This window comes from Coenobita brevimanus, chromosome 23 (genome assembly GCF_032717465.1).
Source record: "Coenobita brevimanus isolate Jiangsu-jjx chromosome 23, ASM3271746v2, whole genome shotgun sequence".
Lineage (NCBI taxonomy): Eukaryota > Metazoa > Arthropoda > Malacostraca > Decapoda > Coenobitidae > Coenobita > Coenobita brevimanus.
Window position 1 is genome coordinate 57,360,548 of NC_136976.1, and position 17,871 is coordinate 57,378,418.

Consider the following 17,871-nt stretch of genomic DNA (forward strand, 5'->3'; position numbering starts at 1 on the left):
GACTTCAATTAATGTGTTTTAGCCACAGGTGGGGTGAACATTGTCATTTTGGGGTACTAAGCATGATTTTTTTCCAGACTTATATTTGACGATATTCAGATTTGATTTGTTGGTTTTAGTGAGTTATTTACAGGTGTTAGGCTTTGGTTAGCTTCCTTGACAGCTGTTAGGATATTTAGATTGCCTTTAAACTTGTTTCTGGGCTCATCTGGGTGAGTTTTGGACTTGGCATGGGGGGGAAACCCAAGGATGGTAAATGGTCCACATTGAAATACATGTTAAAAGTACCCCGATATACGATACCCCGCCTAATGATGAGGTTTTACCTGACCAATTAGATCGTTAAACCAGGGTATGCCTATATATATATATATATATATATATATATATATATATATATATATATATATATATCGTTTCGTTTTCGTTTCGTTTTTCAAGGCTCCAACATGCTTGCATGCGTCGGCCTTGGTCACCTAATGGCGGCTCTCCATGCTGCACGATCCACTGCAGCCTCCCTGTTCAGTCCCTTAACCCTGAGGTCACACTTAATGACCTCGTCCCATGTCTTTCTCGGTCTACCCCTCGTAACCCCACCCCCAATATTAACACTTCTCACCTTCCTCACCCAATTATCTTCCCCCATCCTCTATGTCCAAACCATCTCAATCTACCTCTCCTCATCACAACACCAATACACTCCAGTCCCATCCTACCTCTCAACTCTTCCATCGTGAACCCAGCCCCCCCAAACCTTGGACGCAGGGACGCACTACACATCCACCTAATCATTGTCATTTCTGTACGTCTGAGCCAGCAAATATCCTCCTTCACTGCCCAGGTCTCACTACCATACAGCATTACACTCCTAACACAAGCTGCATACAAAGACCCCTTAGCATGTAGGGAGAGTCCTCTCAATGTCAGGAGTGGCAAGATATATATATATATATATATATATATATATATATCCTAGGGCTATCTTTTATTCTTAAAATTGCAGAAGTGCTATACCTAATTTGTCAGTCAAATATGTTCGAGTCGGTCAAATAAGGGACAAGTTGGTCAAATGAGGGATGAGTTGGTCAAATAAAGAGGTGAGTTGGTCAAATAAGGGGTGAGTTGGTCAAATAAGGGATGAATTGGTCAAATACGGGGCAAGTTGATCAAACATATGGCAAGCTGGTCACAACCAAGGTCTCCCCACCCACCCCCAATCACAAACTCCTCGGGCTATCCCTGCTGGTATACCTCATCAAAATGACCCATTGACCACAGATCTGCAGCCACCCATTTGGGACTGTCTCGTTGGTTCCCTATGGTAATGTTACCAGGTATCTGCATCTTAATGCATCATGTGCTGTGTAGAGCTCCATCGTGTGTCATGTCATGTGGGCCTAATCTACAAGCTGAGCATGTAATGCCTGATACCAACCAACCCAAATCTAAGCTGGTAGCTCAGGAGGGCTGGGTGGTGTCCTTATCTAAGCCTAGCTTGGTGAAATTGATCAGCTTTATTTAACAATACCTCTGACAAGTGGATGCTTTGGGGGTGGAACTTGCAGTATAGTGTTCTGATCGAGGTGTACTGCCCTGCACAAGAAGTGGGTGTGTGGAGTGTCTGCAGGTGTAATGTTGCTGAAGAGGGTCTGGTAATGAGTGTGTGGGGATGATCATCATGTGGGTCTGTCATATAATGACGATGATGCTGCATCTTGGAACAAATTGTTGCACAAAATTATGTTCCTCTCAGAAAGAGATAATCCCTAATTGAGAGGACTTTAGCTTCAGACTGTTGATAAGCTACAGTAATAATAGTATTGGTGCAGCCAGGGATGATAAGTAGGGCATTGTTCTGTATGGGCTGCAAGGATCTGTAGTGGATAGGATGGAAAACCTATACTGGAGATGCAAGGGACATCAATGACCTACTGTATTGCTTGTAGAGTAAGGAGTGTTTCTAACTGTTGTCCAAATTTTGTTCCTGCATGAGCTCTAAGTGGATTAGTTTGGAGGTGCATTGCCCCTTAATGGCTTGTACTGTATATGGTTCTTGAAGGTGTCCAGTGTCATAGGTCACTCCAAAGATCTTGGCGGAAGAGGTATGAGGCACAAATACATCATTACATGTGATGTTAAGGGTGTATTTGCGTTCAAGAATACTGCTGGCGATAAGTGTGGTGGTGGGCTTGGTTAAAGCAATACTTTTATAACACAGAAGCAGCTACCATATATAACAACTAAATTAACAGTTTAACTGCTTTACCATCATTCCTTTGTCTGGTTTACATAAATTAGCCAAGTTCAAGACTCTGCCCATATGACCAACCAGCCAATAACAGCACAATTCAGGATGGTATCAATCTCATGTCCAATCTTGCAAATGTCTAAGAGATATGAAAAGCTTAGGCCAGGCTAAACTGATCTTAAAAAAGCACTATCCATTAATCCATCACCCAATCCAGTGTTGTCCCATGAGGAGAATACGAGGCCAGGGCTAGGCAAATTGGTTCTGACATTTAAGATGACTGACCAGCCTCACTCATCCCTGAGTGGCATTACCTGAGCAACAAACCCAAATCACCCCTTGGATATAAACCTGCAACAGTTCAATCCATTTGGGGCATCTTAATTATCCACTGAACCACCAGGTGCCATAATCTGTTTATATGGTTACCACCCTGAGTAGTAAATGGTTTCCTAGTGTAAAGGAAATCATTTGGATTGTCACTCAGTGTAGACTCACCCATAGACAGAAGAGAAAAGAATGAAAGAAAGACAGAAGGGAAAGGAAGGAAAGATGGAAGGAAGACAGGAAAGGGCAGGCATCTGAGAGCAGCACTACATCGAGTGAGTGGATGGTGAGGGCCCCCACCTACCACGATAAATTGAATAAAAATCTGGATTGACTACAACAAAAAATCATACCTTCTGGGTCAGGATCTCCATCACCAGTGGGAGGTTCATCACCTTCCTGTCCTGCTGGCTGACCTTGGGGCTCCTCCAAGTTAGGCGGGATACCATCTACCAGATACTGCACAGCTGTGTATGGGTTATTGAAGCTGGCCCGCAGTGCACGCTCAACCTGTCAAGGCAACCTCACTTCACTCTTCCCATCATCAACTTATCTCTGCTCTCCCATCCCCACTCTTCCTTCAAACATGCACTCTCTTGCTCTCTCTCATGCATGCATGCACACACGTGCACACACACACACATGCAAACTTATAAAAAAAGGGGTGCCAAACCCCCAATATATGCCTGGATTGGCAAAAAAAAAAAAAAAAAAAAAAAAAAAAAAAAAAACCTATTTGAAAATGTCCAACCCACCTGGGTTTTTTCGTGTGTGTTTTTTTTCCCCACAAAATAACCCGAATCAACCCAGGCAAAGGCGGGTTTTTTCAAAGTGTACCATTAAACAAATATTATAATAATGTTTATACCTAATTATGGACAGCCCAATTAAATTATAATTTTACACAACGAGTTGAATGAGGGGATGATCATGGTTTGACTTGTCTGTCTGTTACCCCTGGGCTGCCTGCTACACTGTAAAATATGTTTCATCATGACAGCACACCTTATGAGCTGACACAGAGATCAGTTCACACTACACAGTAGTAGGAGAATGACTCATTTCCACTGCTGCTACAACAAAGTAGAAGGAGACGGACTCTTTGGTAATTTTACACTTGCGTTTCCCATTCTTCTTACGTACATATCATCTTAACAGTAATAATAGCCTTGGGGTAACAAATCTATGGGTATCAAATAGACCTATAATCAGAAAGTAGCAATGTTTATAATAAATTTCTTTGGATGATGGAGATTTAGTAATAATATGAGACAACCTAACCTAGCACAGGCCTAACCTAAGTATATACTGGTTATATAACATATTTACCCTAATCCTTACAAATAAATAATCATATCTATCAAAAACAAACTTACTGGTAATCCTAAAAGGTTAAAAAATTTGCTGATGCTGGATATAAAGTTTTCATTCACCAGATAATTTAGGCTTTGCTTGTATGTTATAAGTTTCAATGAAATTAGCTCATATTACACTGAATTTATGTGATTAAATACATTATTTTGAAGAAAAGGAAAAAAAAAAGCTACTGTAAGTGGGTAAATTAGTGGATTTTTTCAAGTGGGTTTTATTGAAAAAACCCAGGAGGGCAAAACTGGGTCACCTACTTTGGTGCCAACCCTGTTATATGCTCCTCTGAGGGAAACCATTTAAACAGCTCAATTCCCTTTCAGTTGGCTGGCTTCATCAACTTTCATACCTTGCACTGACACACTTATATACAGTACACCCTCCCTATAACTGCCTACAGTCCAGCCTCATTAAACAACTTCTCGTTGTGATAAAATGCTACAACAATATTTCAAAAGTTATACACTGGGCAGTAAAGGAAAAGGATATTCATAGGCTCAAACATACAGAAATTTTAATAAGAATAACCTTTTACTTCTAGAAATTATTGTTATTATATTATGACATTTGAAAAATAAATATAACCACTTTCTAAAGAGCAGAGGAGAAGGCTGTAGCACAGGCCAAACAGGGTGGTACTCTCAAGGGGAATGGGCATGCTAGTGATAGGGAGAGCTGGAGCTTCTGTTTCACTAGCTATCTAACCATCCCCCTTTGCTGACCTTTTCAGTGTGATAGTAACATGGAGAGTAGACCAGCATACTCTCCCAAACATCTCCACTAACTATCTTATACACTACACCACATGAGCTTTACAATTCACACAACGTATCCCACTACGTTACAGGGGTTGGTGCCAGCAAGGGCATGTGGTCAGAAAACTTTGGCCCCACTACCTAGTGGCGGACTTTTGGGGGAGGCGTGACGGGGGTTCCGCCGACATAGAACATGGGTCCAGAGCGAGATGGGGCTCAAACCTGTGCTAGAGGGTACAGGGCATTGCGATTCCCAGGCTGCAGCTTCCAGCCAATAGAGAGGGGCCCAAACCTGGGAGTAGCACCCCAGGAGGCTGCCCTATAAGTGGGTGTATAATGTTGGGACAGTTGCAGTGCCAAGGCACGCTTAGAGGGTGTCCCTGCAGCTGTCCTGGCAGGGTTCCCGGAGGTCACTACCACAGCCACTGGTAAGCTGGTGGGCTAGGGGTCCCAGATCCATTGCCTGGACCTGGGACTGTGCAGTGGGTGAGGCCTGTGGTATGTCTACCCCCGTTTATTAATAATGACTATGACTAAATACAAGTATAAGTTTCAAAGCAAGCCTGAGGACAGTAAATTACCCAAGGAGATGAGGGTGGGTTCAAGGAATGTGGGAAGTTTGAGAGGATGAGCAGGGGAATTCGTTGAGGTATTCAGAAGGAGGTGGGTGGATGTGGGATTATTGCAGGAAGTCCAGTACAGGGGTGGATCAGCCAGAAAGATTGTTGGGAAGGACTGTTACTATAAGTTGTTTTGGCAGGGGGGAATAGACGGATATGGCGGTGTTGGTGTGATGGTTGCGGAGAAATGGGTGGAACATGTTGTGAATGCCATGAGAGTAAGCGATAGGATATTGGTAGTGAAAGTTCTGTTCGGTGGAAAGATAACTACAATTATATCGGGAAATACTCCATAGGTAGGATTGGATGAAGCAGAGAAAGATAGATTTTGGGATGACTGAATAAGTGCAGTAGGTGGTATGCGAGATGATGAGATAGCGGTTTTGGGAGGAGACTTAAATGGTCATGTAGGTGGAGCAGCTCAAGGTTATGAAGGAGTACATGGGGGACGTGCGTATGGTAAAAGGAATGCGGAAGGGGAAAGGATACTCGAGTTTGGGGAGGCAATGGACATGATTGTGTGCAACTCATATTTTAGGAAAAGAGAGAGAAGGTTAATTACGTACGAGTCTGGGGGAAATGGCAGTCAGATAGATTATTTTCTGGTTAGGAGGGCTGATAGGAGGTTAGTGAAGGATGTTAAAGTTATAGGAAGTGAGGAGTGTGTGCAGCAGCACAAACTATTGCTTTGTGATATGGTGCTTAAAGAACAAGTGATGAAAAAGAGGACTTATCTACCTAGAAGGAAAATATGGAAGCTGGAAAACCAAGTAGTAAGGGATGCCTTCTACAGGGAGATGAAGAGAGTGATAGCTGAACAGGGAGCGGTAGACAGAGGCGTTAATGAACAGTACAGAGCCCTCAAGAACAATCTCTTGAGAGTTCATCCATCCATCCATCATCCGATCCTACATTGCCCCATGAGGAGCGTAGAAGCCCGGGGACAGGCAGTTGGTCCCGACATTTAAGATGAGAGTGACCAGCCTCACTCATCCCCGAGTGGCAATACATGAGCAATCAACCCCAACCACCCCTTGGATATAAACCTTCACCGGCTCAATCCGACTGGAGCGCAATAATTACCTACTAAACCACCAGGCATCAAAATTTGGTTATATGGTTACCACCCAATGTAGTAAATGGTTTCCTGGTGCACAGGAAACCATTTGGCTTGTCACTCAGTGTAGAGTCACCCACAGGCTGAAGGAAGTGGAAAGAATGAAGGAAAGAAAAACAGAAGAGGGAGTGTAAAGTCACCCATAGGCAGAAGGACAAGGAAAGAATGAAGGCGAGAAAGACAGAAGAGAATGGAAGGAAAGAAGGATGGAGAGTTACTGATGTAATATGCAGTTGGACAAGAGGCCCACCAAGACATAAAGTAACCTGGTGGTGGGATGAGGGTATAGAAGCTGCAGTTTTGGAGAAAAGAAGGCTTTTCTGGGAATGGAAGAAGGGTGGTAACAAGGAGGAATACTTGGCTGCCAAGCATAGGGCAAGAAGAGAGGTATACAGGGTGAAGTCTGAGTCACAGAGACTTTTACTTGATAACCTAAATCATAGGGAAAGAAAAAATACTATATTTAAGGTGGCAAATCACATGAAGAAGGATACTCAGGATATTATAGGTGAGCAGTGTGTGAAGAATGATGAAGGAAGGGTAGTGGTGAACAGTGGGGATATTAAAGATGCATGGAGAGAGCATTATAGCCAGTTGTTGAATGAGGAGTTTGACTGGGACAGGGAAGGTTTGGAGCCAGCAGATCCAGTGTTTGGCCCTTGGACTTTGATTGAAACTGCTACTGTGAGTGAGGTAATAGGCAGGATGCAGGTGGGGAAGGCAGCAGGTGTGTCTGGGTTGACTGCCAAAATGTTGAAGGCCTCAGGAGATATAGGGGTGAGGTTAGTCACTGACCTGATAAATATGATTATCTATGAGTATGTTGTCCCAGATGATTGGCTGAAGAGTGTAACTGTAAATGTGTATAAAGGCAGGGTGATGCCCTGGAAAGAGGAAATTATAGAGGTATAAAGCCTTTAGATCAGATAATGAAGGTAATGGAGAGTTCTAGAAGGTATGATTAGAGAAAGAGTGAATATTGAGATGCAATCTGGGTTTATGCCAGGCAGGGGGACCACTGATGCCATACTCATTGTTCGACAACTTCAGGAAAAATATACTGGGAAGACAAGGGATCTGTATTTTGTTTTATAGATTTGGAAAAGGCCTTTGACTAAGTCCCTAGAGAGGTGATGAAGTGGGCAATAAGAAAGCTTGGTTTGGTGGAGTGGCTGGTTAGGGTGGTTATGGCTATGAATGTGGGTGCTCACACCCAGGTAAGAGTGAATGGAGGTTTGAGCGATGAGTCTTCCGTGAACATTGGTGTGCATCAGGGGTCAGTTTTGAGTCCCATGTTGTTTATCATGGTACATGAAGCCCTCTCACGTGACTTCAGAAAAGGACTCCCGTGGGAGATGTCGTATGCTGATGATTTGGCGCTGATTGCAGAGAACGAAAGGGAGGCGGAGGAAAGATATAGGAAGTGAAGTGATGGTATGGGGCACAAGTGCTTAAGGGTAAATGCAGGTAAAACAAAAGTGATGATATCAAGGGGTGGTGGCGGTACTGTCAAAGAAGAGGGAGAGTGGCCATGTGCAGTTTGCCACAAGGATGTGGGAAGTAATTCCATCTTGTGCAGTGTCTGTGATAAATGGGTGCACAAGAGATGTAGTGGTATCAGAGGTACACTGCGAGATAATGCTGATTTTACGCGTACGGTGTGTCGGGGAGAGCAGGTGGAGAGTGTCAGGTGTGAAAGGATTGAACTTGCTGGCGAGTCTCTTGAGTGTGTGGAAGAGTTTTGTTATTTGGGAGACATGCTGTGTGCTGGAGGTGGGGCTGGAGCTAGCTCTGTGGCTAGGGTGAGAAGTGGTTGGAAGAAGTTCAGGGAGCTCTTGTCTCTCCTGACACTGAGAGGACTCTCCCTACATGCTAAGGGGTCTTGCATGTGTTAGAAATGTAATGCTGTATGGTAGTGAGACCTGGACAGTAAAGGAGGAGGATATTCGCAGGCTCAGACGTACAGAAATGGCAATGATTAGGTGGATGTGCAGTGCGTCCCTGCGTGCAATGTCCGGGGGAGGGGGGGGCTGGGTTTATGATGGAAGAGTTGAGAGGTAGGATGGGACAGGAGTGTATTACTGTTGTGAGGAGGAGAGGTAGACTGAGATGGTTTGGGCATGTGGAGAGGATGGGGGATGATAATTGGGTGCACAATTTTTTTTTTTTTATAAATAACAGAACGGAGGAAGGAAAAACAAATGAGTAAAAAATAAATAATCCATACACCAGATTACTGGTGTCCTCTGTTCATAAAATATCTGTAACAGTTAGACTTGAACAGTTATGGGTTGAAATTTGGAGGGAAACAACTCTAGGGAGGCGAGTTACAGAGAGATGCAGTTTGGGGAATGAAAGAATTCTGATAGGCAGAAGTTCTGCAATATGGCTGGGTGACATTCCAGTCATGAGAACTACCAGATGCCCATGTAGCACGAGGGAAGGCATGGAGAGGTGGCACCATGGACGCAACTTCGTCTGAGCATTTGCCAAAAAAATATCTGTAAAATAATGCAAGGGAGGCAACATTCCTTCTTACTTGCAGGGGAGGTAGTTTATATGTAATGGCAGGGTTGTTAATGATTCTAACAGCTTTGTTCTGAATTTTGTCTAGTTGTCTTAATACAACCTCTCCACAACCATTCCACAAGGGTGAGCAATATTCAAGCTGAGAGCACACATGACTCTTATAAATTATAGCTAACTGCTCATCGGCGAAGAAGTTACGGACTCTGTATAATAATCCAAGTTTCTTTGAGGCGGTTTTAGCAAGTGATCTGACATGAGAGGTCCAGCTGAGGGGACTGTTAAGTGAGACGCCAAGAATTTCAATACTTTTGGAGATGGGAATATTAATAGCACTGAAGGTAATGTACGAATCTGGCAATATCTGTCTATTAGTAAACTGTATATATTTAGTTTTCTATCTATCTATATACCTAGGCTGCTTCCCCCAAGGAAAGGGAGGTAGCCGAGACAGGACGACACACTCCCCATTTAATCATCCATTCAAACACATTCATTCGCATCGTAGCCCCAAGGAGAGAACGGACAGATCCTCACCGCACCACACCGCACAAGGGTCAACTGCACAATGCAATCAGTGACATTCGCAGCAGGACCCGACAGCAGAGCTGGTTTACCCCTGCCACATCATAACAGACCCATCCCCTTACCCGCACCTGACCTGACTAGCTGATCTTACCAAATGTAGGAGAATATCCCCTCAGGGCTGCGTCATCACTTATTCATTCACAATTTCTCTCCATTTATTTCTGTCACGCACAGCCACTCTTCCTTGCTCAACAGACATCCCTCTCGCATCCAGTGCTCTCTTCACACAGTCCATCCATCCCATTCGTGGTCTTCCTTTCAGCCTTACACCTCTCACATCAGATCTAGTTATCTTTTTCACCAATCGCTCATTATCCATTCTCTCCATATGACCAAACCATCGCAACACCCTCTGCTCAACTCTACCAGCCATCTCCCGAACAACTCCAGTTCTCCTTCGCACTTCATCATTTCGCACTCGATCCATACGCGTCACTCCACACATGCTCCTCCAACACCTCATCTCCATTACATTCAAACTTTTCCTCTCTGCTACACCCGTATTCCATGTTTCAGCCCCATATAACGCAGTCGGTATTTAGTTTTACTAGCATTAAAAGAGACAAGGTTGTTTTGTCCCCATTCACTGATTGTAGATAGATCTTGATTTATGGAGATGGCTGTACTGAGTTGAGAGGTAGAGATATTAGACTTTGTAAATGGATGTCTGAGTGTGAATGAACCATGTAGTGTTGAGTCATCTGCATATGAGTGAATGGGATTGTGGGTGACAGATACCATTAATATGAACCAGAAATAGGGTTGGCGCCAGAATTGATCCCTGCGGCACGCCAGCGTTAACTGAGTGGAAATTGGAATATACATCATCTACTTTTACTCTTATTTTCCTGTCACTAAGATATGAAGAAATCAAAGGAACAAAAGACGTTAGTCCATAGCAAGGGAGTTTGGACAGCAGGGAACGGTGCCATACTCTGTCGAAAGCTTTAGAGATATCAAGAGCTACTGCATGTGTTTCGCCAAAAAGATCAATTGACTGACGGATGGTATGAGTTAAGAGATTGAGTACGTCAATGGTGGATCTTTCGTGGCGAAAACCATATTGTCTATCACTAATTAAGTTGTTGGATTCAAGATGTTTAACAATGTGCTTATTAATTAAAGTTTCAAATACCTTACCAAGAGAAGATGTGACAGCTATTGGTCTGTAATTGGAGGGGTCAGACGGACTTCCTGTCTTCGGAACTGGGTGGATATTGGCTTCTTTCCATGAATTTGGGAATAAAGAAGTACGTATGCATAGTCTGAATAATTTAGCTAGAACAGAGGCAAGTTCAGGGGAACACTTTTTCAAAACAATTGGCAGAATTCCATCTGGGCCTGGAGCTTTGTTGGTAGGTAAATTGTCTAGGATGAATTTTACATATCTTATCTATATTTTAAGTGGGGCAATTTCGGGAGAATCAAGTTCCAGTACTTGGACATTCTGGCTGGTATCGTCAATGGTAGAGCTTCTGGCAAAGGTACTGGCAAAGATATCTGCTTTCCCACGTGGGTCATTTGTAATTTTGCCATCCGAAGATTTTAGTGGGGGAATGGAAGATGACTTGTTAAAGTTATTATTGAAAGAATTAAGAGTTGACCAGAATATTCTATTGTCATTAGAGTTAAGTAGTTTAGATGCTTGCTTTTGAAGAAAGTTTGATTTAGATAGAATTAATACAGCTTTTGCATGATTTCTAGCAATTTTAAATTGGGAGAGTGATTCAGATGTTTTTGGTTTTAAGGTGAGAAGTGTTAATACTGGGGGTGGGGTTATGAGGGGTGCACTGAGAAAGACATGGGACAAGGTCATTAAGTGTGACCTCAGGGTTAAGGGACTGAACAGGGAGGCTGCAACAGGCCATGCAGCATGGAGAGCCACCATTAGGTGACCAAGGCCAACGCATGCAAGCATGTTGGAGCCTTCATAAACAAAAGCGAAAACGAAGAGGTTGAGGGAAGTGGTTGGTGGGATACCCTACATGTCTTCGTACATCCCGCATTATTGTAACACACTTTTTTGAGTGTGGCTGAAACTCGCTTGGTTAAATATATTCATTCATTAGAAACAAATATATGGTAGCATTATCATCAGAATCATCAAGTAAGTCCATTTTTTGTCCACTGCAGGACTGGACTCTCCACTTAGGAAGGTTTTAGCCAGGAGGTCCTAACCCACACTGGCTGAGGATGGGTGGGGAAGGGGTATGAATGGATGAGGTGGGGTGCATGTGATAAAGTTAGAAGTGTCCAGTGGTTGCATGTGTTGGTAGTCTGTATTTTGATGTTCTGGTGTGTGTGTGTGTGTGTGTGTGTGTGTGTGTGTGTGTGTGTGTGTGTGTGTGTGTGTGTGGTGTAGCTTGCCTGCTAACGTGCTGACGGGTTTGAATGCGTTTGTCTGATTTCATCATACTGACAACATTACTCGAAACTTTTTTTTACGATACTAGGGTCATGAGTGTGGCATACTGCCAGGGAATGCATCAAACAGGGTTAAGAGTGAAGGATTTCAAAGACACTGCATGTAGTACTCTAAGTGGCTTTCAAGATTTTGAGGTATATTTTCCACAGCAATTTATGCTTCACATTATATCTTAGTATTCTCTTGTGTGTTGCTGAAGCAAACTGTGTCAATACTAAAATAGAATATAAGTGAATATATGCAATATAAATCACTAGAGATGTATTAAAAAGCTTACTATAACCTGATTGTGACTGTGCACGGTGGAGAACTGTGATCAAGTGAACTAGGCTTACACATCCTACCAATGTCACCCCTTCAGCCTAAGAACAGAGTTTCTAAGTAATTCTTGCTGACACCAAGCTACTTGATTCAGTTTGGGATAGCTCCCTGGGAGACAAATTAATGTCAGTTAGATCTAAAGTTTCCCTTTCAAAATGTCTATCCTAAACTGAAGTCACTGTATACAGTCATACCTCACTATAATATGAGGATGCATCATGTGACAACCCATGGCTTACAGATTTATAGTATAGCATGGCTGATATAACATGGGTTTGATGGGGACAAGGAGAGGGCTTATGGAGAGACATGGCTGATATAACATGGGTTTGATGGGGACAAGGAGAGGGCTTATGGAGAGACAGAGAGAAAAAAAAAAGGAAATCAAGTAATGTCATGCAATGGTGGTGGTTCCACGCAACACATCATCATGGTAAGGGGAACAATTGTGTGAAGTTACATCAAAATCTGTCCTTGCATGCGGAAGTTGCACAGCGGACATGAATGTAGGTATGGCTGTTAAGTACGAGACCACCCGACCCTGTTTCAGCCCCAAGTGTGACCATGACCTTGGGAATAGATGGCTGGATGCTGGACAAGACACACTGTCATGATATGGGGAACAAGTGTGTGACGTTATATAAAAATCTGCCCGTGCATGTGGAAGTTACAGGGCGGACATATATATATATATATATATATATATATTTTTTTTTTTTTTTTTTTTAAATGTCCAACTCTGGGCATAGGCTTCACAGCCCGCTCTCAAGGCCCAGTAGTCCTCCTACATACCATACACCTTCTACATGTCAACACTTCGGCGCTAATACCCACTGTCCATATTGAATACACGCTAGGGCTGTCTCATACTGGACTGGTGTCTTGGTATTAGCGGGAGTATTTTTTCGACATGTTGGCAGGTCTTCTGGCGGATCAGTAAAATCTGATTTCATGCAATTCAAATCCTTAAACTGTTCCCTGTCCCAGCCAGGATTTGAACCAGGGTCCGTTAGGACTGCCGGCCACATCTCTACCGATTGAGCCACCGCCTCCCCCAAATTGTGGACAGACTGACAAAACCACCAAACCCACAGTCCACGACTGGTTTGACCTGGGGGGGGGGGGAAGCCCTCATCAGCCTCACAATTTCCAATATGGGTAGCATACTTGTCAAGACATGATTTCCCAGTCACACTGTTCAGTATTTCACATGAAAAAGTTATCATTTCACTTAATATTGCAAACTGCACTATTTGTTACACACATGCACTGTTATTTGGCAATAACAATAGTGTTTCAATGGTCTTTCACACACAAAATGGAATTAAATGAAATGTAAACAGTAGGTGGCCATCTTGGCTCAAACAGCTGACTGGGAGGCAACATTCACAGGAATTCACGATCATATTGTTGTCATTATGGCAAAACTAGGTATAACCTTTAGTTCATTGTCCAGGTGATTTATCACACAGCAAACAAACATATAGTGGGGCATGACTCTATACTGTATTTGTATCTGAAAAGTTTGAAACTTTGAATCTGTAAGTGAAAAATTCAAAAAGGGGGTATTTGCATTTGATCTGTATCCGACAAATTTAAAATATGGATCTTCATTTATATTTGGCCAAGAGTTCCATCCCTGGGATGAGGGCATGCATACAAAGGGGTCACTGTACTGTACCATGAACCTACAGTTTTAAAAGAATAGCTAAACTGGATCATGAACCTACAGTTTTAAATGGATGGCTATTATTAAATTAGTGATATAGTTAATATTGTAATACTAACCTGCGTTCTCTCATAACCCATTTCCATTATATTCTCTACCATACGGTTAAACTCTTCACCCATAACTAACAATGACTCGGCACTTCCAACAGACCTGTTGAAAAAGGAAAATACTGCACATTATCATAAAAGAACTCCAATATTTTGCTGGTGAAGTTTTGATGTGTGAGTTCAGTACATAACAGTATTTCATAGTTACTCTTTCATCACTACTCCTGGCAATGACATCCATTTCACTCTGACTAATGCCAAACAATTCTACTACCGTAACCATTACAAACCTTTCTGCAGTCTCAGCATTTATTTATAACCACATCATATCAATTAATTCACTTTGAACTAGCTCCAAATCACACTCCCTGTCTTGTACCGTATTCACTAGTTTAATTCCAGAATACAGAACGTTTGCCTACGACATGAAATTTTGGTCCCCACTACGATGTTGCATCATTGATTTGGTTCTAATTTTTTCCCAAATGACTCTCTAAAGCCTGCCCTAACTAATCCAAACTGGCCCTCGAATTACCAAATATTCATAAGGAAGCCTAAAAATGCTTATAGTACTATATACTTATGTGACTGAACTCAGATGGTACTGCAGATGAATTCTGTATGGGAGAGAAAACTTTTGCTAGCTGACTCAAGATGATTTAATCAGGTTTAGGATTTATTTATTTATTTATTTTTAAAGAACTGTAGGGGTCATATACAGTAAAAGTCCTGTAATCCGAATGGCAGAGGACCGTGGGTCTTTCAGACTATTGTTTTTTTTGGACTATTCGGAGGGACCTCTGAAAACACTAGACATATGTACACTCACGATCACTAATATCTGCCCAGGAGAGCTCCCCTCCTACCCCTGTATACCCAGGGAAAAGGGGGAAGGAGGGATGAAATGAGCTCCGCCTGCCACTACCCCAGCTCCCAACCCTCCCCTATATCCCTACCCAACCCCCCACCCCACCCATTATTCTTAACTAGCAGTTACATCTCAAGCTGATTTCATGCTTAACACACTTGGTCCCACTACCAATACAAATACAGAACACGAAGATATGTTCATCCTTCCATCACCCAGTCCTACTTTGCCCCATGAGGAGTGTAGGAGCCCAGGGCTAGGCAAGTTGGTACTGACTTTTAAGATGAGAGTGACCAGCCTCACTCATCCCTGAGTGGCATAACATGAGCAATAAACCCCAACCACCCCTTGGATATACACCTTCACCAGCTCAATCTGACTGGAGCACTGTAATGGGGTGCTTCTGAAAAGCCTAGTATTCCAGTAGATGTCACCACCACTGGGACAAACACATTCACCACGCTGTTTAAACAGCATATTTTTCTTTGTTAAATATCTACATTGTTGTGTGAAACTGTGAATCATAGTAATGTCATATACTGTAATATAAGTACAATAATACAAACAGAACACGTTTATATAACGTAGCGTGAATTGTTTATATTTATCATAAAAGGAAATTAAAATATCATTGATGGCATATGATGGCAACCTGCCATTTCAGTTGTCCTATATTATTTAACTTCTGCTACATTTAGTGCAAGGTAGGTTCTTAATACATAGGTTGTTCATACTGTAAAATTACGCTTAGTGGGTATCTTGACTCATTCAGTTTCTATGTGGGCAGAAATTTAATGCTGAGTAAATACTGGGACTCAACATTTTGCTCACTCCCTTCACGCATGCGCACAAGACAGTCCAGTGTTTAAGTTTTTTCACAAGAGATTTGTTTTCAAAGCAAATGCACGAGGACTAATGCTTAAAATAATACAATTTACTTGTGGTCTGGATAGGTTAGATAAAGTAAGGTACTGCAATTGCTTTGGAGGGTCTGAGGGGGCAACACTACAGCCTTCTCAAACCGTGGCAACATGGGTCTTGTGGTGTGCATGCGTGAAGGGAGTGAGCAAAATGTTGAGTCCCAGTATTTACTCAACATTAAATTTCTGCCCACACAGAGACTAAATGAGTCACGATACCCACTAGGCGTAGTTTACAGTATGAACAAACTATGTATTACAAACCTAACTTGCACTAAATGTAGCAGAAATTAAATAATATAGGACCACTGAAATGGCGGGTTGCCATCATATGCCATCAATGATATTTTAATTTCCGTTTATCAAAAATCAATCAATTGTCAGACGCCACAATCCCGTAAGGGGTGGCCACTGACTTTGAGTTATTTGTTTTACGGGGAAGGGCACTAACCCTCCACCAACCCACTTGTTGACACGTAGGGAGCATGTATGATTTGGTTATATGGTTACCACCCAGCGTTGTAAATGGTTTCTTGGCTTACAGGAAACCATTTGGCTTGTCACTCAATATAAAGCCACCTGTAAAGGAAAGAAAAGCAATAAGAAGAGACAGGAAAGATGGGAGAAATAAGAAGAGAGGAGGGCAGCCACAGAAAAAAAATAAATAAATAAAGGCTGAGGAAGAAGTAGGCAGTACTACATCAAGTGAGTGGATGATGGTCGCCACCACCTACCACTAATTTCCGTTTATGATAAATATAAACAATTAACGCTACGTTATATATACGTGTTCTATTTGTATTACAGTAATCCCTCCAATATCCGACGTAACAAAGCCATAGGCAGGTCCGGATAGTGGTCCTGTCCGGATATTGAGCCTCAGCTTATGGACTTGTACTTATGGACCCTAACTTAGAGAAACACCTATACAACTCCCTCTGGACATGCATAGCACCTATTTAAGACCCAAATCACACCGATAAGGCACATAAAAGACTGAAATAAATGCAAAAGAAGCATAAAATGAGGTTTTTGAGGTAGGTTCATACAATAGTCAACATTCTGGGTAATTACAAGTCCCTGGCTCCTGGACTGGTAGTTATGGACCCTAACCTAGCCTAACTCAGAAAAACACCTTCCTACTGCACATGCATAGCACCTAAGACACAGCATATTCACACCAATAAGGGACATAAAAGAGTGAAATGAGGTGTTTGAGGTAAGTATAGTATGGAAAATACAGTAGAGTACAGTATGAAACATTCTGCCTACTTACAGCAAGTCCACGGCCATCTCGAATAACCGCCTCCTCTCGGACTCTGACAGTAAGAAGGATTTCCTGAAGCACTTGCAGTACACTGTTCATGAAGTCTTGCACTGAACTTAGTCATTCGCACTCAGAAGTCCGTTCTCTTCACAGTGCGCACTCTTGTCTAACTTATGCTCCATTGTAACTTACGAAGTGTTGCACTCTGCACTTTAACTTTTTCCACTCTTATAACCATTTTCTAAAGCAAAAACACACAAGTCTATTTACGTTAAATTTAGTTCAAAAATTGTCTTTTCACTCACAACTGTAAATCCTTAACACAATTCACTGTTTTTTTCACTGCACAACACTGTAAATTCCCGTGTGGTCTAGTGGAGAAGTTCTTGGCATCTATTCACTGTCAGAGTCCAAGAGTATCACTGGCAGGTGACCTAGTGGTGCGTCGCTGGGTCGTGGTGATGGCGTACCCACTGCAGACGACTCTGAAGACAGACGCAAACTCACGTCGAGCGGTGACTCCACCGTGGCTGATGTGCTGGGCTGTGGCTCGGAGCATGAGGGCCTGTCTTGGGGAGGCAACGGAGTGGAGCCAGGGCTGGGCACAGCAGGGGTCATGGGCCTGAAAAAACTGTCAATCGTTGATTGACGCAAGGAACGACGATTCTGATGATTGATGATGCGCTGCCTGAAAGCACGCACTTCCTCCACAAGTCCCAAGGGCCCCATCTCCCTGTCGCAG

General features: G+C 42.7%; 1 protein-coding gene across 2 annotated transcripts in view; it reads right to left on the reverse strand.

The window, feature by feature from the left end:
• Rad23 (UV excision repair protein Rad23) overlaps positions 1-17,871 on the reverse strand; it is a 139,276-nt gene that overhangs the window by 99,641 nt on the left and 21,764 nt on the right. For both annotated transcript variants that reach the window (XM_080267292.1, XM_080267293.1), the window contains 2 exons: positions 14,084-14,177; positions 2,929-3,085 (listed from right to left, as the gene is read on the reverse strand). In XM_080267292.1, coding sequence (XP_080123418.1) covers positions 2,929-3,085; positions 14,084-14,177 — 251 coding nt within the window. The remainder of the gene's footprint in view (positions 1-2,928; positions 3,086-14,083; positions 14,178-17,871) is intronic.